General features: G+C 32.3%; 1 protein-coding gene across 6 annotated transcripts in view; it reads left to right on the forward strand.

The window, feature by feature from the left end:
- LOC106459142 (CDK5 regulatory subunit-associated protein 3-like) overlaps positions 1-11,197 on the forward strand; it is a 30,171-nt gene extending 18,974 nt beyond the window's left edge. For all 6 annotated transcript variants that reach the window (XM_013918728.2, XM_022385571.1, XM_022385573.1 and 3 more), the window contains 5 exons: positions 1,694-1,829; positions 3,230-3,318; positions 6,425-6,630; positions 6,865-7,036; positions 9,228-11,197. In XM_013918728.2, the coding sequence (XP_013774182.1) occupies positions 1,694-1,829; positions 3,230-3,318; positions 6,425-6,630; positions 6,865-7,036; positions 9,228-9,299 (675 nt within the window). In that variant the 3' untranslated portion in view covers positions 9,300-11,197. The remainder of the gene's footprint in view (positions 1-1,693; positions 1,830-3,229; positions 3,319-6,424; positions 6,631-6,864; positions 7,037-9,227) is intronic.
- The last annotated feature ends 15,512 nt before the right edge of the window (positions 11,198-26,709 follow it).

Genomic DNA, 26,709 nt, shown 5'->3' on the forward strand with positions numbered 1-26,709 from the left:
GATTTCACAGTTGTGATGAGTCTTGCCTGTAAACAATATTCTTACTGATTTCACAGTTGTGATGAGTCTCACCTCTAAACAATGTTCTTATTGATTTCACAATTCTGATGAGTTTCGCCTGTAAACATTGTTCTTACTGATTTCACAACTCTGAGTTTCACCTGTAAACAATGTTTTTACTGAGTTTTGAGAAATTTTCTGCCCTTTCCAAAGCAGGGCTTTTTGTTTGCCAAGAAACTTTCACCAATTGAGAATATGGTCAGCCGAGCTTTTGTTTTTCTCATGATTTTCCTTCTTTGTTTAAGGTTTTATTATTAAAGGTCTACGCTTCTATCATTTTATATTGTTACAGTGTGTAGTCTGAACAACTACTAATGAAGCTCAAATGTGAAAACAACAAATTCTAAGTACCATTCAGTAGAGCAAATTATAAACCATTTATGTGAAAGTATAATGAATGAAGTGGAGTGAGAAGTAACCTATAGTTTTGTGGGAAAGTGATTTGACGTGACTTCCACAGAAAATAACAACATAATATAATGGAAAGTTTAGAAGACTGATGAACAACCACAGAACTTGGACTTTCATTCTAGTATTTTTAGATGTTATTTTTCTTCTTGAAAATGTTCTTGTGTTAAATTATACTTGTTTGAACATTATGGGATTTTTCTTCTATGGTAGGACATCACAGTAAGCTTAATTAGGTTTAGCTATTACAGTACATGTTGGCAAAATTTTGAATAATCTCAAATAAAATATTAAGTTTGTCATATCCAAATAACACATGTAAATAAAATAGCATATATTTTATTGAAAAGAAGTTATATTTTTAGATATACAGTGATCTCAACCAAGAATATTGTTAACAAAAATATTGTTGCCTAGTCTGATCTGACACTCTTTTGAAAGGTCAAGTCATAGATCACTCAAATCTTTGTAAGTTTCTGCAGTTTTTTACAATTGATAATAGTGACTACGCAATTGAAAAAACTTAAAGTATCAAATTATATATATGTTAGTAAATATCAATCAAGTTAAATTTGATTTGATGTGAAAATGGGAATTTATAATCGAAATTTTAAAAGATTGAAACAAAAAAATGTCTAAACAAACTTTTTGAAGCTTTACACCATAAAATAATTTAAAAACTAAATCAAATTGTATTAATTTTTAAAGCTCAAATTAGATACTATTTAGTTAATTTGTTCTAAGTTTCATATATTTTGGCTAAGTATTTCCACAAAGAGAAGTAATAAATAAATCAGAGGATATCAGACACACACCTCTGGTTCACTAAAGGGTTAATAAACCCAAAATTCTAAGTTATTAATGTGGTGAAAACTTAGGTGGCAAAAGTAAAAAAAACTGCTCTTTTTTTTATTATTATCTTTAAGAGTTGTGAACCAAACTCTAGATACTCAACTTATTTGCAAATGTAAATGCAGTTTATACATATAAATGATTCCCACAACTTAGTATGTGTAGATGATGAAGAGAAACGTGCTTGATATTGTAAATGTTCTTTTTTTAAAGTTTTGAAAAAAAGCAATTTTACGCTATTTTGCTTTTTTTAAACTTTTTTTATCAAGTTATATCATTATCTAAAAATCAATATATTAACATCAGATGATTTATTGCTGTTGTTTTTTTACTGAACGATTATTTTTCTGAAATTTTATGAAATACACTACAGATTGATTTTGACGATGGAGAGCAAGCCATTTCTCTAGATGATGGAGGAGAAATCAATTGGGATATCAGTGTGGAGACCTCTGGGATTTCAGATTTAGCAGAAGTCTCGGAAAGTGTCACAGATAAAGGAGGTGGAGGTACAACTTTTTCAAAAAATGTGAAAGTCACTCAGTATAAATATGGAATGTTTTTAATGATTTTGTCAAACATCATTTTTAAAATGTGGTACATTGTTTTACTTAAATTCAGTGGCTTCAGGTTTTAAAATTAAACCAGAAACAAAAATTATGCAAGTATTGTTAGTCAGATTTGTCTTACAGTGATATTTCTGTCTTTCAAAGTCATTAACCCTATCTGTTTTCATTGCAGTTAAATAATCCTCAACATCACACAGTGGTTGTTGCTATATATATCAGCTACTAAATCTAATTTAAAAGATTTGTAAATGATAAATATTTTCTGACTTGTATAACAATAGTTTTAATTCTATTTTAAAAAGAATTCCTCATGTTAAAAAGAGATCTCTAAAGTAAGATTGAAACCTATTAAAATTTCCTCCTATACAATTTTAATTTTCTTGAGTGTATTTTGTAGATTATAATATTAACCCATTAACTGCGGATGACGGATATTTCTGTCATTGAAGTTCTATGGCTCAGCTGCAAATGACAAATATTTCCATCATTCACACATATATAACTATAACTTTATGTGAATGACGAAAATTACCATTTTATTGTGATTGATGGCAATTCAGTTTTATCTGTGAGTCAGAAAATGGCAACTGAGCTGCTCCCGCAGCAGTTAATGGGTTAATGAACTACACACTATAAAGTTCACATTCTTATCAAGTGATAACATTATTCTGTCAAAGCAATGATCTAAATGTTTTATGTGATCTGGACACCAGGTTTCTGCTTGTTATAATCTTAAAGTTAAATGATGATGAGATATTTTCTTAATTCACGTTACCAAATATAGCAGTTAGGCTTCTCATAGTGTGTGTCTATATATACCAGAATGATATGTTTGCCACTCTGTGAATGTTATATTTCAGATGCTACAAATATATTATACTTTTTTAAAAAAATAATGATAAAGTCAGTCACCATTTTTTTATTGCCAAGACTCCCTGATACTTTTAAAGATTATCATGATATAAGTCAACTTAACTGTAACTCTTCTTCTGTATTCAGTTTGGCACCTTTGGAGGGTAACCAAGAGTTTTGGAGTGGCCATGCCCCCCTCCCCTCCTGTTGTGCCCTATGTGGCTGGTAAAGTCACTAAAATTTAACTTTAATTGCTAAATCTGAATGTGAACCTTGTCATTATTTCGTCTTTTATCCCACAGATGTTGTACCGTGCTTTAATAACACAGATCTTTGGGATTAAGTCATAATGTTGTAAGATGTAATACTTCATTAAAGCTTTGATGTCATTTACCTGATGTTGTACCGTGCATTTGATTTACTGTGAGGCCTAAAATGATCTTTACTTTTTCATATGTTTGTTTAATATATACATCTTAACTTTCCAGATAGTGTGCGAGTTGCTCGTGGCAGTGATGCTCTCACTTTGTTAGATAATCCTGAAACTCGAAGTCTTTTTCTCAATGAACTGATGGAGGTATAGTTTATATTTTTAAATATTCAAAAGAATTGTTTAATTTTTTCATTGTGTTTCATTATTTTATGCACTTTCATTACACATACATAGTTTTTCAATGATAAAAATTTTATAATAAATAGCTGCTCTGAGAATTCAGTTTTGTTAAGTTTTCATATTAATTGATGTACTGCTTGAAATCAAATTTCAATCTTCTAACTCTGATTTAATTGAATTTATTTAGTGATACAAAACTGTGTTACTGTACCCTACAAAAAACAACAACAACATGAAATCAACTTCAGCAGATGATGTTAGTTTTTCTTCTTGGAAATGAGTCTTTCTTGACACTTTTTCTAGGAACCTGACCATAAATAATTCGAAATATATTTTAATACATTAGCATAAATTTTTGGAAAAATGTCATCTTGAAGTGGTTAGACTTTTAGTTAAGATGAATATAATGTTAGAGACAGAGTACTTGAAGAAACCATATAAGTTTTTATTGTTTCATATTAAATTGTTTAACAAAAATACAGAATAATTAAATTAATGATCATATAACGAAACATTTAGACACTTAAGATCACTTCCTACTAAGATATGAAAATAACAGTTATGTTTTGGAAAGTGTTTTGAAAATGCTTAATGCTCTAAGAGAGACAACATTAATTAAAAACCATGTTTTTGGGTGTTGGTTTTCCTTAAATTAAAACAAATCATATCTAAATATTACTTTAACTTGGTTGAGAAAGTAATGGACTTTTTCTTTTTTTTTTTAGAAATACAATGGAAATAGTGAGGTGTAAGCCAAAAAAAAAATTCATTTTTAACAATCTATTGTTAATCCCCTTAAAATATAATTTAAATAAACTAATTGCCATTGTTTTCTGACACTTTTGATGAGGGTGGATCTCATCACTGTTTTACTTCAGTCATTTAACTTTGATCTTAATATATGTAACATTTGACCCAATTAATATATGAAACATTTGTCCTGATTAATATATGTAACATTTGTCCTAAGAGGAAATCTCAGTTCAGTTTAACCCTATTTTCTCCTGTGTTTCAACCCTTTTCATTAGTTAAATTTTTCCCAAAATGCAAATCTTTAACGTTTTATAATAAACATTGTGTTTCTTTATTTAAAGGGAATGTGGTAAAATTTAGATTTTGGAACTGATGAGCCAGGTTCAAGTCTGTGCGATACCACAAAATATTCCCCTCACTTTAAGCTGTGGGTGTATCATAAGAGTAATAGACAATCCCTTTGCATGGATAGTGGGTAGTAGGATGCTGCTGACTGGTTGCTTTCCCTATAGTCAGTTGTTCAGAATTAGGGACTGTGGCAGATAGTCTTAATGGCTTTGCTATAAATCAAAATCCTACCCTTTGTCTGATGTATAAAGTGAAGACACTCTTACTGATGATTCAGTTTTTACAGTTAGTTATGTTTTATATTAACAAAGAAAGCAATGTGATGTGTAGAAAGTGTCTATGACTATATTATACCACTAAAAATAAACATGAAACTCGGTCTATCATACACTTTACTACTCGCCACTGAGTTATAAGTTTTGGAGGAATTCCGCTCCTCATCAGTAAAATAACCCTGGATAAGGGTAAATCAGAAATGTATAAATATAGCTTCACTGTGAGTAAAAGATAACTCACAACATCATACTTAGATCCATATCAAAGTATAACAAATTTCAAATGTAAAAATGGTTGCAGGTTAAATTTCAGTCTTGATTACACTGTTATTGTTGCAGGTTAAATTTCAGTCTTGATTACACTGTTATTGTTGAGGTTAATTTTCTAGTCTTGATTACACTGTTATTGTTGCAGGTTATTTTTAGTCTTGATTACACTGTTATTGTTGCAGGTTAAATTTCAGTCTTGATTACACTGTTATTGTTGCAGGTTAATTTTCAGTCTTGATTACACTGTTATTGTTGCAGGTTAATTTTCAGTCTTGATTACACTGTTATTGTTGCAGGTTAATTTTCAGTCTTGATTACACTGTTTTGATGAAGGAATCACTTAATGCTTAATTATCTTATTTATAAGTAGCAAATAGAAACAAGCCTGATACGAACATTTATTTTATGTACAATGAGTAAATTTCTAAATTAAAGTGATTTAGCATAGACATCTATTAGATCTAAAAGTGTTTATAAAAGTTGGCTGTTGTAACAGGAAAATTTATATATACTCATTATATTTTCCATAAATATATAATTCTGAAATCTCAAAACTAGTTTAAATTGCAGTAGGAAAGCTCATTCTAGTTATATTTTCTGAAGAGTAGTTTTATGAATATATATATATAAAATTTAGTATTAAGAATTTAAGTTTATTGTAATGTAAATTGGCTATTTTTTCATGTTTCATTACATCAGTGTGACGTAGTATCTTCAACCATATTTTCCAAGAGAAACACTGAATGGAATTTTAGAGCACTTATAAACTAGAGCAATAAAATCCTAACAAGTGTGCTGGAGTGTGTACAGCAAAATTTAAAAGATAAAGGAGTTATTCAAATACCCGTGTAAAGAAGTGTGGTCTTGACAGCAAAACGTAGTTTTTAAAATATAGAATATGTCATCTCTCCATAAAGTTGTTGTATCCCTCCTGTGATAAGAAGTATAACTAGTTTAATGGAAAGTGGTTGATGCTGAAACCTGAAGCTCCATCAGAATTCCGTTATCACTCCCATATTTGCAGCATTTCCCTTGAGGTTTAAATGAACATTTATATGGTTTCATCTCCTGTCATTAAAATCCATGTTATCCCAGTTAATGCACAGCTTATGTCTTTAGACACTATTACAAATCTGTCTTACAGTTAGCTTTGGATCACAACAGTACAGTACATTGATCCTATATAAGAATATTTACAATAAGTTGTAAAGAGTTTTTGTTTATACTAATAGTGGAGAAATACATACTAAGTTTTACCAGTTATCAATTAATATTTGAAACTTTTATTATTACAAACTTGTTTAATTGCAAACTGAACAGTCAGATATTTTTATTTTTTTTACTTAAGTTGTGTTTACTGATTCTTTAAAAATATTGAAAATCAAGATTTTTTTAAATATTACATTTAATATTCTTTGTTGAAGCTCAAAGGATTTCTGTCGCAAAGAATTGTAGAGATGAAGACGGAAGGAGATGTATTATTGTCCAGTCAATTTCAAGAGGCACCTGCTACTGTTCAGCTGCAAACAGCTGATGAAGTCCAGAAAATGTTAGACATGGTCACAGATATTCTGACCCAAATGACTAACGTGAGAATGAAACATCTGTGTCTTATCAGCGACTCCCCTAAGTATGTCTTGGCATAGAATTAACTTTTCTTTTCACCCAGTAACATCCCTGTGTTTACATCTATTTTTTATCCCAGTTTCAATAAGTTTATTTCATTTATTGTATTTGATCAACAACTCAGTAATCTTCAGATAGTACTTTATCGTTGCATAGTTGTTTAACATGTTAAAGCTTCTGAAATGGAAGTAAAAGAAATGAAACAGTATTATACCCATTTTCTCTTCTGAACTTCTAGGTATGTTGACCGCTTAACAGAATCCCTTAGACAGAAGCTGGAGCAGTCTGAGAAGATGGAGTTGTCAAAGCAGGCAGTAATGGAAAGGAGGAAAACAATACTAGAAGACCAGAGACAGTTAGAGCCAAAACTTGATCTTATCATCAAGAAGACAAAAATTCTTCAAAAACAGGTCATTGTTTTCTATTTTGTTCTCGTAAAATCTTTTATAGTTCACGTGCTGAATGGTAGTAAAGTGATGCTTGTTTCACAAAATGTTTGATTAAAGCTATTAATCCCCATTATTTTATTCTTTAAATATTCTGCAAGATAGCTTCAAGTCACGGGTAAATTTATGTTACCTTATCATCAGCAGGATTCTGAATGTTCAGAGTTTGAGCTTTTGAATGTAACCCCAAGTTCTGTTACAGTATACAGTTTGTGTAGAAAAAAACTTTGTCCTAATTGAAATGTTGCAAATTTCAACTTTAGAATTGATTATAACCTTTTATTGAAAAATTATCTATCTGTCTGTTTTTTAATAAATGAATGAATCTATCCAAAATTATAGTTTTGTATTGTTTTGTCTGTTAAGGAAAAGTTTCTCAGGCATTTGAGTTGACTTTCCACTATGTGGATGTTTTCTATGCACATTTGTAGGGTGTGATATTTAATGTAATCTGTAAACATGGAAATGGTAAAACAGTAGTCTATAAGTAAATCATATTTTTACCTTATTTTATCGGGCACTGTAGTTTTCAGCGGATAGTTTTTAATATATAGTTTGTCATTGCCCTAAGTTATAAATAGTAGGTACTTCTTTGTATAATGTTTTTCAACTGAACTCTTTCATTTACATATCATTGTGTTTTAATTACTTTTGTCTTTAACAGACATAGCCTAAGTCTAAAAATGAGTGTTCTTAAAACCTTTGTAACATCTAGCATTGTTTTTGTAACTTCTTAATGAACTATATAAATGCTATGCCATAAAGCACATGATGATATGTATACCTTTTAATTCTTATGACCTAGAATTATTTTCACACAAGGCTGGTGGCTTTTGTATTGTATTTTGTTTAAAATTGGCCAGTGCTGTAAACAGGAATGCACAAGTTGGATTGTAATATGCAAATTGTGAGTCAGTAATCTATGTACAGTGTGAAAACTCATGTATTCAGAGAAAATTGGATCAAAAGGGATTTTGCTTTCATAGTGCATAAAGGTTTAATGGACACCCTGCCAAAGATTGATTGGCCTTCTTTGGCAGGGTGTCCATTAAAACCTTTATCTTTTGATTGGCCAAGATAAAGGTTCTATGGACACCCTGCCAAAGATTGATTGGCCAAAATAAAGGTTTTATGGACACCCTGCCAAAGATTGATTGGCCAAGAAACAACAAATGGTTCAGATGTTTACCAAATTTTCTGCAATGTTGCCAATCTCCTTTCATCTTATAATTTTGACTAATATCATTTGTTTTGTGGAATGAGAAAGTTAGTCTGATATTATTTTATTTCATTTTATGAATTATATTTTATTCAATTTTTAATGGTTTTACAGATAATTGTCTTATAATTATTATGTTTTTTTGCTGTTAGTTAATTCTGTAGACCTGAACAGCAAAGTTACTCACTGTGGTTAGGAGCTAATTTAATAAGTGTTTGGAGTTTTGTTATCAAGGTCAGACTTAACACCTGTAGGCTTTAAGTCACTGAATCATAACAACATAATTTGAATTACACAAAAATTAAAACTTAAATGTTATCAAGGTCAGGTTATTGTTTAGATGGCAAAGTATTGGAAAATAAGTAGGCTTAAAAATTGTTATAAAAACGTTTTTTTTTCCACATTCCTATTAATTTGTCCATTATGGCTTGAAATCATAAGTGTGTGTGTAAAAAAAATAACATTTCAGATCTATCTTTTGTCTTCCATAAATTGCTGCCCAATAAGCTTTTCATTCAATATGAGAACTTGTCAGTTGGAATGGATGATGAGTGAAAAAAGATTCTATGAAATGCTGTCTATGTATACATGCAACGTAAAACTTAAGAAGTTATAGTTTAAATGCCAAAAGCTGCCCAAGTATTGGAAAGCCAAATAACCAAAAAAAAAAAAATAAGGTATAAAAACAATGAACTGCTGGTGATTTTCTACAAAGGTCAAAGTGCTGATTAATAATCTTCTTGAAAACTTTTTAATCAGTTGTTAAATTATCTGAAATGAATTGAAGTCTATTTTATATTCCAAGTGTTAAAGTTAACAATATTAAGCACAGTGCTTTGAATTAGTAAGGTTAAAGTCAAACTGAAAACTTGAATACTGACTTGTTTAATGTTTCCAAGTCACTGTTTTATTCAGTCTTTGATTTTTCTTACCCAGATTGAAGATACTATATCTAAACAGTACAAAAATCGTCCAGTAAACATCATGGGAGGAATCAGTGTTATGTAGGATATTAAAAGACATGGACCTGTGTGTCAATACTTTGTATAATGAAGATGAATGTTTTGACCTGCAACTCTACCACTAATTACCAAGACACTTCGGACATGGACTGTTTCTTCCATCATCAATGGGACTTCAATAATCCTGAAAAATACTTTCATTCTTTGAATATCTTGGAACTTTATTATTTAACTCGTATCTTGTTCAATTTTGTAGATTTTTGTTATCCAACAGATCAGGTTTGAGGAATTCTATTTTTTTTTATTCATGGTTTCAATCTGTTCAGCTATATAATTTTTTATTTTTTTTATGAATTACTAAATCAATCATCAGACTTCCAGGCTTTATAACTTACAGAATCTGAATTTCTAGATAAAATGGTTTAATGTTTTTTTTTAATTTATGTATTTTAATTGGGTCTAACTGTATATCAGGCCTCGACAAATATTTTCACATCTACGAGCCAGCCCAAAAACATAGGAACCATGTCCGATAGAGAAAGGTTATGGAATATATTTTGAGCCGGTTGTGAGGTTATGGTACGAGACATACAGTTTTACAATAAAAATCAAAGGGTTCATTATTAAACTTTATTATATGACACATATTAATATTAAACTTCAATATGTGCAATTATTAAAATAGTAGACTGAATAACTATAACTTAGGTGGATTCTTGCAACAAATGAAAGTAAAATAAAAATAATCACTGCATTATTGATAGGCCAAGCTGGTTGTTTCAGAATAGGTCTAATCTACTCATCACTACAACACTGTACAATGATAAGCAAAGGCCTTTTGGTGTGCCTAACTTTGTTACTGTTTCTACCAGGAAATGGGGCTATATTTATTTACTTTCACGGCAATGAATGCGTACTAATGATCACATGATAACCACTTGATAGTATTGCCTAAACTAACTGCCTTTGGACCCCTCTGAGTGTAAACACGCACACTGATTGGTTGAATTGAGAGAAAGAAGAAAAATAAAATGGTGCAAAATTAGTAATGTGTTGTGCAACTACAGTGCTTCCTTCTTGAAAAAACATGAAGAAGTGCTGAATCCGCATTAAAATCCTAGAAACAAAGTTTGATTTGGGACTCAAAGAATGTAAAAATAGTTCCAGACTTCCAAGAGTCCAGAACTGTTCTACATTCAAGTTCTATTTAGCACATCCCTACACACAAATACAATGGGAGAAAATGCTAGGTGCCATGATGAAATTTTTAGTTGCCATGGCAACCTGGTGACCGGGTTTGTGGAGACCTGCTTAATATATATGTATACAAAAAAACAGCAAAACAAGTCTTTGATTTGACAGATTATATATGTATATTTCTGAAGTACATTTTCATTACTTTTTGATGGAACCACGTCGTAATAACTACTCTAAAGCCTCAAAATTAGACAATAGGTTTCTTTATTATTTATATTTTTTTAGAAAATAAAGATATATGTTGCTGTGTAGAATTTAGCCTATGAAACTGATTACATCAAAAGGTTATTAAAATGCTCTTTTACTTATGAGACTTAACAAAAAAATAATCTCTCTAACCAAAGATTGAACTATCTGTTCGATTATATTTTCATATACGGAAGTAGAGCAGGCAATGAACTCAATTAAGTGATTACTTACGAGCATCGATTACGTCGATAAGTGTCACTTAAAATAACTGATTGATCAAAATTAGGATTAAAGAGATTAATGTCGTGTAAGAATAATGATGGATTAGTTGAATATAATAATTATTGAGTCTGAAGACTAATCAATCATCAAAATCCACTACTGACTAAGCTCTATTTGGAAATCAAATTTTGTTGTTTTGTCTACCTGTTATTTCTCTATATATCTGTATGTATGTAAGTGTGTGTGTGTGTATAGGAGAAAACTCAAATCCTTTCTCTTTCTTTTTACCAAACTTTTATATATTTTAATGATAAAATAAATATAATACATTATTCAAATCACACCGACAGATACTTTTAAATATGTTTTATGTACTTTGTTCTGACTAAATTTAAAGATTCTTTGGAAGTTATCTGCAGTATACCTAAGTTACATCTAAAATATATACAACACGTATTTTTAAATCTGTTTTGTAAAGAAATTCAACAATGAATATAATCTCAGCATTATACATTATTCTTTCTCTTTATATATATATATAAAGGATTTCACAAAAGCGACTATGCAGTTGTTTTGTTTAGAACAGTTTACTTTCTAGCTATTACTGAAACAAACAATAATTAAATTAGTTTCATAATATTTTCTTTAGTATGAAACTAGAGATGGGCAATATATCAATATAATGAGCATCCATTACATCAATTGATGTCTTATGAAATAATCGATTAATCAAAATTACAATTAAATCTATTACTGTTGAGAAAATAACAAACTTATCAAAATTACTGTTTTTAATTATTCCAATTATCCAAGTAATTGAAGTATTGCTATTATTATTTATCAATGTTATTTTCGATTAATTCAAGGTTGTTCAGTTTAATTGATTAGTGGGATGCCTCACGAAAATGGTCAACTAATTATAATTAGTGTTTCTGATTGCTACTATTTTCACTTATTCCAACTCTCATGTGTGAACAATAGATTTGTTGAGTGTAATTGATTAATGAGTTTGATGGTTAATCAATTGGTAAGTTCCATTAATCACCCAGATCAAGTACCAACTGTGTAGTAACTTCTACCCAACCCCATATCTATCTATCTATATAATTCTGTCTTGTAAAGAAATTCAGCAGTGAATATAATTTCAATAATGACAACTTAACTTGTAATAAAGTACCTGATGATGACAAAACCTTGTCGAAACGTTGTACATTTCCTGTTATATTAAAGTTTTTCTTCATTACCCACTCAAGCCGTCTCCAGCCATTATTAGTCTCAAAGTGGGTTCCTCGTCATCGAATTTAATCATCTAATTGTCGATAATAAGTACACCTGTACTCTCACTTAGGTAGTAAGGGCCTAGTATCTCCAAACCCATCTCTTTACATTCTCACCCTTTCAGCAATGGGGCCTTATAATGGGATATTCACTCCCACTATTCGTTGGTAAAGAGTAGCCCAAGAGTTGGTGGTGAGTGATTTTGTTTAGCGGGATTCTCTGTAGCCTATCATTTCAAAATTAAGGACGACTAGTGTAGATAGCTTTGTACAAAATGAAAACAAACCTATGTAGATTGTAATTTGGGCATCAGTATCAATACTTAAGAGATCTTGGTGAAAGTCAAGAAATCAAAATCTTCTCTGTTTTTTTCTTTTCAGGTGTCAGATAATTGTCATTGGAAATCATCTGCTTTGTTTGTTTGCATTTCTAAAATAGTTATTGTGTACATAACATATTAAGAAAGTTTCTGTTAACCTTGTGATCTTAAACCGACTGTGTGCACTAAGATGTGCAATTTATAATATTTTTACGCAAACTAATGCACTGCCCCCCCCCCCCCCAAGTAAGTAAAACAAACGTATCATAAGAGTTACAGAAGTGGTGTTTCTATAACTTTCCACTAACACTAGCTGTTTTACCTTACGAGTATTACGAAAATTACTTGTCTAACTTTCAAGATGTGTTGTATAGATACTAAGGTTGTGCTACAGTGTTGTTTGAAGTATCATGTTAAAATGGTTGAAGGTAACAAAATTGTGGAATAATTATACATAACCAGACTTATGATGGCGCTAGTCCTTTTCCCCCTTCAATCATGACATCAGTATACTAAAACATATATTGTGTGAGTGTGTAAAAAGTTTGTGTGTATTAGTATAGTGTTGTTAAGATCAAAGAGAAAAACATTTCAGATAATTCTGAATGCAATACTGCATTGTAAACTTTTTTTTTCTCCATGATTTTCATGTATACGTTAGTGTTTGTTCAGACAATTTAACTGCTGAAAATGTACATACGTGAAGTCTACCTTCCCGAACGTTCAAACAAACTTGGGTTTATGTGAATATTGACCTACTCTACTCCACCGAGATGAGAAGTCTGTAGGCGGGCGACCTTGAAACGATAAAAGCGCCCTTGTCATGAATAATTGGGACTATACATGAACATTTTTTTAATGTACTAATCATTCCATCTTGCCATAACAGAAATAATTACGTTATTTGTAGTTCATTAATTCTAGAATTGCTGACAGGATCTATATCCAACAGATTAAAAAAAATTATGCACCAAATTGCTTGTGGATCCATGACTTTGTGGATTAAAGTGCCTCTAATATTAATTTTACGCAAAAAAAAAAAAGAGTACACAAAAGACCATCGATATTGAAATTAACATAATTAATTATTACAGTAATCCCCTGTGTATTTATAAAGAAAATGAGTGATTTCGCACAATTTTTTTGGTCATTTCTCCACACCATTTTAGCAGGTGAAATGTAAAATGGCACAATATCATGCACAAAACGTGGATCCCACCGGAATTGAATAATATAAAAATCGGTAATTTGAGAGTCAAATAAAAAATGGCACCTTACGACAGCCTGACGAATTGCTATGAAATTGGGGATTATAGCTCAAGACACCAGGGATATAAAAGCATATTTAAAACTATTTTAGAGTAATGGCACTGCTGTTGAAATTGAGCGTAAATATGCAACCGATTTGACGGTGTGAGTCATATTTTTAACTGCAGCGTCACCTATAGGGAAACATGAGGGAAGAAGCTTCATGGTGTTTTGATTTATAATTTTATTTTTTGGAGATGTATCATTTAGTTAAGTCAGTTATTCTGTGGGGCGGCCTTGTACATTATATGTATGGCAGCTTTTATGATAAATAACGACAATAAAAAAAAATAGAATAGAACAGTGTTTGTACAACACGAAGTAATAAATTTATACGATTAGCTATTATGAATTGTATTTTATCCAGTTTTTATATTAAAAATTTAGTTTTTATTTTAAATCTTGGGACTCGTAAGTGTTCTCTTATAAATATAACAAAATCATGAAAAAGTTTACATTTTTTAACTAAATCTACTATCTCCAGCATGCTTTACATTATTTGACGCCTTTTATTGTAGTATTTAAAGCAAACATTGTTAGATAATCAACTTAAATACAAAACAAGCTTCTACTAAAGTCAAACACGCCAGACCTTAGGGAAATACTTAACATCTCGAACCTAAAAATATGGGGAAATCAAGCACTTCTAAATCTAAACATTTTGAAGCAAGACAGTAACCTGGTGGTTAGGGCACTCGACTCGCAATCCGTGGATCGCGAGTTCGAATTCCATCACTGAACATACTCGTGGGGATGATATAAATTGAAGGTAATCCCATTATTCGTTATTGAAGAGTAGGAATAATTCGTTGTTGAAGCCCAAGAGTTGACTTGTTACCTTCCCTCGAATCTAGCATTTGAAAATTAGGGACGGCTAGAGCAGATAGCACTTGAGGAGCTTTGCGCGAAATTCAAAACAAACAAATAGGCCTACTAAATAGTGTTGTACGTGTGACGTCACCATCAGAGTAAAGAACTCTTATTCAAAACCTAATTTTCATTTATAAATTTTAAGTGCCGATGCGTTGTTGTGGCTTTACTGCACTAATGCTGCTAAAGGAAGAGTTTACGAGAAGTTGCGACATGTTTTCGATGTTATATGTGCATTTATCTATGATAGTGATGCTGGATTTTCCTCGGAGACGGTAGTTTAAAATGTTGTCTTAATGCCTAGGGAGGCAGAATACCCCAAGCCGGTTCTAATTATTTACACAGGTTGTGGCTGTGTAAATACATTATTATTTGAATTTTCATAAAAGTATGTGAAATGGGCTAAAAGTTGTCGTAATCTTTCAGTAATAAGAACAATTGCAAACAAAGCAAAATAACCTTAATAATTGTCAATTCAATGAATTATTTTATGTGCACAATATAATTCAACTTTAGTAGGTAGAAGGCCAGATGTGATAAGTCGAAAGCGTACCAGACTGTGAATCTGAAGATCCATGGTTTGTGACCAGTTGCTTCAAAATCGGTTTCCGAATTTAGAATCAAGAGTTCCTTGCAATAGTATGATAAACTCCCACTGTTCGATTTTAGTATTTCAAGAGAAGAGAAGAGTCACAAAAATATAAACTGAAATATCGTCAATATTTCAATTATTCCCCGTAATTACCGCTGAGGAATCGAATTTATTTTTACACAGAAAATAAAATATTCATCATTAAATCAAGTACATTAATCTCTTATCAGTTCAGAATTAGCGCAGGTAGCCCTTGTGTAGCTTTGGGTTAATATCCAAAACAAACAAATAAATTTGCTAGGTTCTTTAGTCTATACTATACCAATACTACTTGTATTTATGAAAATCTAAAATATCTCCTTCGTAAGCCTTTTTGCAGTTTCAAAAGGGTCGAATTTAATTTGTTATTGCATACATTATCTATAACCATTAGAGCTGCTTTATAACGATGAATTGGTAGATCTAAGCCATGTTGTCGATTGCAAGGTTCAAAGTAATTTGACGTCAGGTTTCAACTATTGACGGTCTATATAATCAAAATTCAGAAAACTAATGTGTAATTACTGTCGTTTAAACTTCTATACATTTGAATAATTTTACAACATATAAAGGCCTTCTGCAACTTATAAACACCTCATAGTCTACCAAACTAATTAAAATAATGTATTGTTTGTTTTAGCGCAAAGCTGCACATTAGGCTATCAGCTGCTCATTCTATTTAGTGTAACTATATTTAATCGTGATCTGGTGTACCTTGTGAAGGTAAGTGAACTGAGACAACCCTTATAAAATGAATACATAGTTATGTGATGGGTTCTATCATACAGAAGGTTATTTTGGGTTATTTGGTAAAGACAATATCAAGTACTGTCCATGTAACGATAGCTAATTAATTTGTTTCTTTAATAACGTTTGATACAGACCATATTCACTTTGAGTTGTAGGCCTAAGTTCACAAACAAACTTTTCAACATAAACTGTGAAACTACTGTAGGCCTAATACAGCAATAGTATATTTAATAGAAAATTCTTTGACTGATAAAAACGGCTGGCTAACTTATGGTTAGCTTATAACTTACTGAATAATTTTACTCGACCATTCACATAAAGAATCCTTAATCACTACTCAATGAACACTTCTTGAACTACCTGCTTTCTAGTAGTTATATATGATGTACCCTTGTCTAGATATCAGAACAAATTACTAATGGACATGGTCTGGGTTATGACACTCGACTCGCACTCTGGGAGGCGCGGGTTCGAGTCACCGTCACAGAACATATTCACCCTTTCAGTCGTGGGGTGTTATAATGTGACAGTTAATCCCACTATTCCTTGGTAAAAGAGTAGCCCAAGAGTTGGCAGCTGGTGGTGTTGACAAGCTGCCTTTTCTCTAGTATATCACTGCTAAATTAGGAATGGCTAGCACAGATAGCCTTCATGTAGCTTTGCGCGAAATTCCAAACAAACCAAACCAAATTTACTAGATTTTTGACGTTATTGTGATTGTCCAAATTTGTAATATCATTTTTCTGCCAATTGTCAAAATAATAGGCTTTTACTTATACTTCTTAATAGTATAAATATATACTGTGTTGTTGTTAGGCTTAGGAATTTTCTACAGTAGGTGTCTGAGACATGTTAGCGATAAATTCAAGGATAAATGAACAGCACGCACTTCACTTGTTTTCAAAATAATATATATATTCAGAACAAGTTAAACATATGTGCAATAAATTCTTCACATTACAGAGATTATTGGCATATCATAAACACTATATATATATAGTTCTCTTCTTCTTGTCAAAAGTCCACTTAGGCCTATTCAATTGCTTTAGAATTTCAGTTGACAAGTCGAACTATATTCTCTATTACTATCGCAACAATATTTTGTGTGTGATTCACTTACAATTGTGGCGCGAGTTACCGTAATCGTTTGGTCTTCTTTCTTTTAAATATCCTCTGTCCCTTTCGTCAAAGTGCACTCGGGCTGATTCAGTTACTTTAGAACCACGCTTTGACGGAATAAATTATTATTATTATCTCCTTTTCTACTGTTAGTCTTACTCTAACATATTAAACGGTAGTTATCTTCACGCTGAGCTTTTATTTACCTATAATTTTACTCTCAATTTGTTATTGTCTGTCTGCTGTTTCCGCTCGTCTCACAATACATATATCACTATCACTTAATCGTCTGCCCGCCTTATAGAAATCTAGATGTTTGATAGTTTGCTTTTAACATTTATTATAACAAAAACTAAACAATGATAAAATATTTACTCACAAAATAAATTAATCAATTATATCTAAACTAAACAGTCTTTTATATCATGACAGTTATTACGAGCTTCCTTTAGCAAACAACTAAATTTCAACATTGAAAATATAATTTACAACAACATCAAAAACAAACTCAGCTACAACTTCAGTTTTATTTATGATTCACAATATATCTATCTGGAGTGTGGCACAGAACTTAGGCTTAAGGACAAACTGCGAAATTAGGCCTAACAATAGCTACCATGTCATTAACCATTTATATATTATGAATTTAAAAGAAATTGTTACATTTCACGGAAGTATTCATAAGGAAGTATTGAAATACACACGCACACTCTAAACGACACAGTATTTTGTAAATAAACAAAGAGAGTACAAATAAAATAACTATTATTCTTGTACTTTTATTTAGTGTTCACAAGAGAAATTAAAAGTTCTGAAACAAGATGGTAAACCATCTGTAAAAGGTGCACGGGCAATGACACTTCGTCTTATGTCAGAGAGATCTTTAAATCCTTGAAAAGGTGTGGCAGAAGACAAACGCGTCTAACCGTGATGGTTTGGGTGTTGTTAAAAGTAGGTCGTGCACATCATAGTTTACAACCAACACTCTTTGTAGTAAGTGACCTATAAATCTTGAATACACGTAATTATATAAGATTACGGTGAAGGTCTTTTATGTCCTATATTACATTTGATAATAAAGAAAAAGATGTTAACGACTGATAAAATCAGTGAATTTTGCTGTTCAAACTGAAATAGAGGAGGTTATGATGATATAGGAAAAAGGTGTGGAATAAGTATCAGCTTGACTTATATATTTGGCAAATGAATATTTAATTTTTAGATATGCAAAATATAGTAATACAGGAAAGAAGCAGCAACTGTTAAAATATTTTACTTGGTGATTTGAAATGTGTTTTAAGCACACAATAATCTTACATAGGAATTTCAAGAACATGCAGTATTTATACTATTAATTTATTCTAAATTATTTTGCCAGATAAGCTGTTTAGAATAATAAATATTTGTTTAACAACTGTCGTAAGATCAAAGAACTACAGCTCACAGTCATAAAGGACGATAATATTTGTTAACCCTAAAATTACTATTGGTGTCTCTAGGCGGCGATCGCCTTTTTAAACATTTGTCTAAATTGTGTTTGGACGAAGCTGCTTGTGTACACGACTTTAAGTTTTTAGCTACACTCCAGGGTTCGTAATAAGAGAAAAGTTACAAAAAAGATAAACAAAAATATCGTCAATACAGCAACTATTCCATGTAATTAATAATGTGGTATCCTATGTATTTTTACACAGAAAATGGATAATTTTATTCAATTGGCCTGTTTAGTTCTTCAATGGACCTCAATGATGCAATACGGGAACCTCACCAATAGTGAGCGAAATATAAAAAATCGTAATTTCAGGATCAATTACATTGAAATCTTTAAGGATTTTATTCTCTGGTTACTGAGTAAATCATGTACAGCTAAATTAGTAGCCGTACAACTGAACCAAATAAAAGGTTTGGTAACTAATTCCTAAAGGACCATTACACAGAAATTATTCGTAATTTGTTGGATTAATTATAAGCTAATTATACATTTATTAACACATTAAATGCTGCGATGCTTGGCATCATCTATGAGAAGTGTTTATAAGAGTTTTAGTGCAATATTGTTGCGTTTTCAATTTAAACAATAGCACTTATAAATCTAAAACGTGTAATCTTTACATTTTTATATTTACTACGCATTTGGGCGTGGTGAGCACACGCGAACGAATTCTAAACCCGCATATGTGCGTCCTCAGCAGTGAACGTGTTAATCTATAAATATAGTTTTTATGCCAGATAGCAAGAGTGTTTATCGGTTCTAATATTCCGATATTCTACTCGGTGTGTAGAATTGTTTGTCACTATAGTGCAAAAAGCGGACACTCAATTTGTAACATCCATCTTCTTGAAACGTTCGATTTGCACTATTGTTATTGAGTGCCTATAAGTATATTCAGTTTTATGTATTGGTAAGCTGTTTCCAACATCAAACTTCTTTTGGTTTTACATACGCCTTACCCCCTTTTGGAATTATTTTTGTTCCTTTGTTTTAGAATTTGTGCTTAATGCTACGTAAAGTACTCTCTGCATATAGCTGTCCCTAATTTTGAATTCATAAATTATTGGGAATGCAGCCAGTCAACTCTTGGGCCACCCTTGTCTGATCAACTAGTGGGATTGGACTGCCACTCGTAGCGCATCCACGCCTGGCATGGTGTAGTAGATGGAGCACTCAGCTCGCGACCTACGGTAAATTGTAGCGCAAGAGTTGGCGGTGGGTGGTGTTCACTAGCTGCCTTCGACTAGCCTGTGAGTAGGCTTGCGCAAAATTCAAGAAACAAAGAAAGAAAATTTCTGCTATTATACACTCCTCTTGAACATGGAGCAGGGTTATACTTTTGTGTGGATGACTGTTAGAGAAAGCGGTTCTTTAGTATATGTTTTACGGAGAAATTTCGCGTTTGAACTATCGTATACAATACTGAGATAGGACCGAAAGCTATAAGACTTAAAGTGTTTATCATCATATATTAAAATACGTATAGAAATGAAATTGTTAACCAAAGATGAAATCTAACACGAATTATCAATCAGAAATAAACTACGCTAGTGATGCTTTTCTGTACTGCGGCATCTTAAAACTGTACTCGTATTTAGTTGGCTTCTTACATGTCACATCATTAGAACGCCGATTGTTCCCTTATGTTTCTTACCAGTTTATCTTGATTTTGTAAAATCAGAACCAAATGCGTAAAGTAAAACTGACACTTTATGAAGACATAACCTAATTCTTATTCCATCAGTAGCTAAGAAAATTTCACAATCAAATTTATTAGTTCTGAGCTTGTACTGAAGATTGAATAAGTAATAGTTAAATTAGTTTCATTTATAAATCAGCATGTCACATGAGAACCATAGTTGTTATAAAGTCGTTGTGGAACGAAATGTATCAGAACTACATTTTTATATTGCTTGGCGTTATGTGGGTAGTGTAATGCCACTGAAAACTCAACGCTTTTGGGAAGAGTATGTAACAACTTTTTCGGCCGCAAATTATTCATACACTCATATCAAAAGGTTGTGGTTAGATTGGGAAATTAGAAGATCTGAGTCGAAGATACCCCTTGTAATCAATGGCATTGTAAAACAAAGGAATACGAATCAACTTGGGGCACCTTTGACAAGTTATACCCCAGCCGTAGTTTAAAAAATATGACATCTTGTAATAGGTGAAAATTCACTAACACAAAGATGATTGGTAAAAGTCGTCCATGTGCCCTAGGCAACAGTACGCAACGTATTTATAATCAAGAAGGATTTCCACCTGGAAAAGGGACACAAGTTACGTGTACATAAGTTGCTTCCTCTACATATCTGGCACATATCAACCGTTGTATGCCTCAAGCAGCTAGATAATGGAGTCATGTTATCCCTACAAATATATAAACGGACAAGTCATTGGATGCAGTGCCTATGAATTTCTGTTTGATCAGACTGTTAAAATAGGCGCTGGGAAACTGTCGTCCTCGTACGCTAGATGGAATATGGAAAGCCTGTAAGGACGAATGGTGTGCTTAGGACTTCACAGCCTTACAATTGAAACTATGCGGCAGGATTATTGTCAAGATGTATAGTCTTCAGATAGAACGTGACCAGACGAAATGACCTAAATTGTAATGACGTGGTGAGGCTCTAAAATGGTTTTAATATAACATGTTCAACCTCTATATCATATGTAATGTATTTACTTAGTTATATTATTATGTTTTCAATAAACCTGTGAGAGTTGTTCGTAGCCTATTGGTTAGCATGTCGGTGTGAGGATCGAAGGGTGCAGGGTTCGAGATGTCAAGCCACTGAACACAGTATCTTTTTGAGCTGTGAGCACGTTATAAAAGTGACTACCAATCCTGTTATTTGGTTCCAAGGGCCGGCTAAGGCCTTTTTGGCGGCGGGTACTTCTTGCTGGCTGTCCTTCTTCTAGTAGGTTGTTTAAAATTGTAGCGGCTACACTACAAGGGGTCTCTGATCCGGCCATCTAAGCCAGATGCGCATAAGGTGCCGTTCAACTAGAAAATTCCATTTATAATCAATCAGTGGAACTGAAATCACGTTGTTTTATTTCAGTTCTTTATTTATTTGTTGAACAGATTATTAAGTCTAGCCGAGACGAAAGTAATAGTTTTGATACAGCTTTTCACGGAAAATGTTTACTTTGATATCTTGTTGGCTAATAGATTTATAAAAATTGAATTAATGTTACATTAGAGCTAGTTGCTTGTTAGTTCAGGGCTGTATTATATTTTTCATACAGTGAAACGTTATCAGTGCATAGCAGGTGGATCCTGGTATTTTTCTACGTAACGCAGTCAGCACTTGTAGCTAGCATTGTATTGGAGTATACTGTAATAACGCCTGCTTCCTACCACTTTAACTTACCCTGAAACCTGTGACTGCGTGGAAATTTTGAAAGTTTTGGTCTGATAACTGTATTTATACTGAACTATGAACTTCAATATTTATAGGTAATGTTTAGCTGCAAACCTGAAGTTGCGGTAAACTGTATCAGTAGAAAACCATGATTTGCAAAATGGCTTTTTATTTGTAAACTTGAACATAATATTTTTATAGCTCTTTCTTTGTATGGCTAGAATTGATTTATTTAACTCTAAACATGAAGCTATAATATAAATGCTTGCTTACGGTAATGAGGCTGAATTGTTTCTTTTTTTTAATTGCGAAGCCTGAGCTCTAATGTTCCTGTAAAACTTCAAAAGCAAATCTGAGTTACGGCTTACAAAAAACGACAACAAAAACATATAAGCTTTAAGACTAATTTATATGACATTATAACATTTAATTGAATATTTAAAAGGAACGGCTTTATTTCTGTTTACTAGCTATTTATAAATTCGCAATTCTATATTCTATATGACAATATTTTACTTACACGTGAAAATTTTGTAATTAGCGCATGCGTCATAACAAATAATATATTTGTTCAGCGTGTATGATTGGCCAATAGCACAGATATGACGTAACCGCTAGTTGTGCGTACCCTTAATTGTGTGTTTTATACATGAGCGCTGATGATGAAGTACCTAAGCCTTACAAAAAGTATCAGCAGGCACGAGCCGTACTGTTTCGTGGCGCGTGTTTTAATAAGTCTTTACGCCACCCCTCTTTTATAAAAGAATCGCCAGTAGTTCCCACTAGTTAAAGTGATAGATGATACTTTAGGAAAGATTGAATTTGTCTATGATGTGTACCAATAAGGGTATCAAAACTCGCCACGACTAATTTTTATTTTACTTCGAATGAAGTATGACCTATTTTATGTTGGTTCTTCGTTTAGAAGATGTTACGTATATGTTAGTTAGGTAGGTCATTCTTCAGCCATGCGGGGGCAGTTCTTTGACATTTTAACCAGCTTCAAACTGCTTTTCAGTCTGGGAGCTCTGATAATTGTGGGTGAGTAAACAGTTTTTGATTGAATTATCATACACATAAAACTGCCTGAAAGAAGTTATTTTGTAAAATAAAATCCTTGACAGGATTCTCTCTGTTTTAATTATAATATGTATAGAATAACATAACCTGAGGAAAAAATACAAATAGTGGCTAGCAGCTTGTATGTTAGGTTACGTGAATGAAGCTATCACATGCTTTCATTCATAAAAATTAAATAAAGCATGTTTCACCGAATACATAAAACATGACTTTATAATAATATTTACAGTTTCATTTAATTGGGTTTTCTCTACTGTCGTCTTTATCCTACTTTGTCAGTTATTCTCTATTGGAAGGGAGTGTTTAAATTTCGAATCGGAAAAGTAATGTAATAGTAATGGCTAAATACATTGATGAACATACTGCTAAATACTTAAATATAAGCCAATGAATATATTGCTAAATGAAAGTTGAATATAAGCCAACGAACATACTGCTGACTACTTAAATATAAACTAATGAACAAACTGCTAAATGCTTAAATATAAACCAATGAACATGCTGCTAAATGCTTAAATATAAGCCAATGAACATACAGCTAAATGCTTAAATATAAGCCATTGAACATACTGCTAATAGCTGATATATAAGCCAATTATCATACTGCTAATAACTGATATATAAGCCAATGCTCATACTGCTAATAGCTGATATATAAGTCAATGAACATCATGCTAATAGCTGATATATAAGCCAATGAACATACTGCTAAACGCTTAAATATGACACTGTACTGATAAAGTCTGAAATACATGAACGCACTTGGTTATCTTGTATGAATATTCACAGTAACTTCAGAACTTCTACCGAAAACAAGAGGTACATGTAAAAGTTACAGGTGAGTAAAGATGAACGGTATTTTCAACCCAAATGACAACTTATGCGACAAATTTATTGCTAAACGGCCAAGTATAAGACCCCATCATCCCTGATTTAGAACTGCTGACCACAGAGAGGACGATTAATCAGTAGTACCCGCTGCTGATACTCTTAACCGAAAAGAAGAAATACTTGTAAAAGTTTTTATAGTTACGTTCCATGCCGAAAACAAGAAGTAGATGCAGTTGTGATATACCACAATTTCACCAGTTTTGAGGATAATTTACAGAAAGAAAGAAAGAATAGTTCACTGTCTTCAAACAAATATTCTTAAATTATAATTTATAAATTCTTTTTCGTGCCCATGTTAAATGGACCTGATGGTTAGGGGAGCTTAACTCGCAATTTGAAGATCGTGGGTTCGAATCCCCGTCACTAAACATGCTTGCCCTTTCAGTCGTGGGGGCGTTATAATGTGACGGTTAATTCCACTGTTCGTTAGTAAAAGGCGTTGACTAGCTGCCTTCCATCTAGTTTATCACTGCTAAATTAGGGGCCGCTAGCGCAGATAGACTTCGAGTAATTTTGCTCGGAATTCACACCAAATCAAACTCATGTTATATATTACGTTTCTCTACACGCACTTTCATCTGGACTGATCTTTCTTGATTTTCACCTTTAACATAATTAAACCAGAACTGCATACTTAGCTCCACATTTCAATATTACTAAAACTTATATTTCCTCGATATATTTAGTGACTCGAGAAATTATTTGTTTATGACGAAACTGTTTAGGCTGAAATCAGACATGCATACAGCAATGGGGAACAACTCAATTAATAAGATTGTATTTGAAACAAACTTTCGTTTAGATACATATCCAACCAACAGGTTATTTTTGAAACTGTGACACGTGAGTTCGTTCTTTCTTTAATTTTACCGTATTTTCTCACTCTGAAACAGTGATGTTTTGTGTGTGTGTGTGTATATTCATTCTTACCTTTCTGGTGCTATACGGAAAAATCAGGACTACATTGTTGAAAGCAATTTAACGTCAGCCTAACTTGAGTGACTTGTTTTTTTTTGTTGTTGTTTTTTACACTTTGAGCAAACTGACAAACGTAGTTGATTCAAATGTTATTATCACTGCTATTCATTGATTTTAAACGCAACGCCGTATATAGATGCATACAGATAGATAAGCCTAAACGCAACGCCGTATATAGATTCGTACAGATAGATAAACAGACAAGTAATCCAGGTTTTCTGTTACGTCTGATCAGCAGAGGAGACTGATCGAGGTTTGTATTAATTGAAAGTCAGGTGGATGTCATCAAAATAAAACAATAAAGTGCGTGTGGGTGGGTGGAGGAGGGCTTCAACTACAATAACAAAAAGTCATTTGGCTTACAGATAAGCACAGACACCTAGGTGTACCTGTCAAAACGTTGTTGTTATCAAGATAAAGTGGACGGTATCCAATAGAATTTACCTGTTCCGAAATTACACGTAGGTCTACCTGATAGAACGCTGTTTTCATCAAGGTGAGGTGGAAGTTATCCCAGATAATTTACCTGTTCCGAAATGACACGTAGGTCTACCTGATAGAACGCTGTTTTCATCAAGGTGAGGTGGAAGTTATCCCAGATAATTTACCTGTTCCGAAATGACACGTAGGTCTACCTGATAGAACGTTGTTTTCGTCAAGGTAAGGTTGGTGGTAACCCAGAGAATTTACCTGTTCCCAACAGAACGATGTTAGTTTTTGTAAAGTGGACGGTATCCGAAAACACAGTAAAGCATCATGGAGATTGCCAGGAACTATACTTTGGCTTGGATAAATATGTGATTATCTGACTGGAACTTATGCATGATGAAACATTTTAGTTACGTACATAGTTCATGTGTTTAAGTTCATTTAAGTTACCACGTGATGCTTATATATAGTATCATTTAACACTTTTCCACTACAGAAATAAATTTACTGGAGCGAATATTCCAGTGTATTAAGATAACAGCAAACAGATTCTTAGAGTGCATGTCTTCCATATACTCAAACGTTCTGTTGCTACACTCCAACTGCGAGCATAATTACGAACATGGACATGATACGGTTGGTTTACTGATTCATATTCAAGCAATATTTAAACCTGTTGGTGCATGTAAGGCAAGCTTGAGCGTCAAACACAGTAGAAAATTATGTTATCATAAGCTCAAACAGCTGTACCACTCTTCGCGAATAAAGCTGTTGCCATAAGCACTGAATAAATGTAAAAACAAAACAAAGCAAACTAAATCGGACATTTTAAAAACAGAGGTTAATTTCTTGAATTTTGGAGTACGAAAACAAGACTAACGATACCTATCAGGCTAGTCAAGTTTGGACAAGTGTACCAAATAAACGTGTTCGAACCCTACACATTTTTTAACATCTGACAAATTCTTAAGAGCATATTTGTTTTGAAATTAGATTTTAAACGTACCATTCTGAACTGAAACGTGTCGACATTTTGCATAACTTGGAAGTCACTTATAGTGGACTTAAATACGTTCAATTGTAGGATAAATATTATCGAAATCAAGCAAGTGCGCTTTAGAAAATTCTGGATTTAAAATATCAAATTTGAAGATCATTTAATACATTTTTATTAGAACTCTTATTTTTTTGTTTTAGGTTTGTTTCGAATTTCGCGCAAAGCTACACGAGGGCTATATGCGCTAGCCGTCTCTAATTTAGCAGTGTAAGACT

Source organism: Limulus polyphemus, unplaced genomic scaffold, assembly GCF_000517525.1.
Source record: "Limulus polyphemus unplaced genomic scaffold, Limulus_polyphemus-2.1.2 Scaffold566, whole genome shotgun sequence".
NCBI lineage: Eukaryota > Metazoa > Arthropoda > Merostomata > Xiphosura > Limulidae > Limulus > Limulus polyphemus.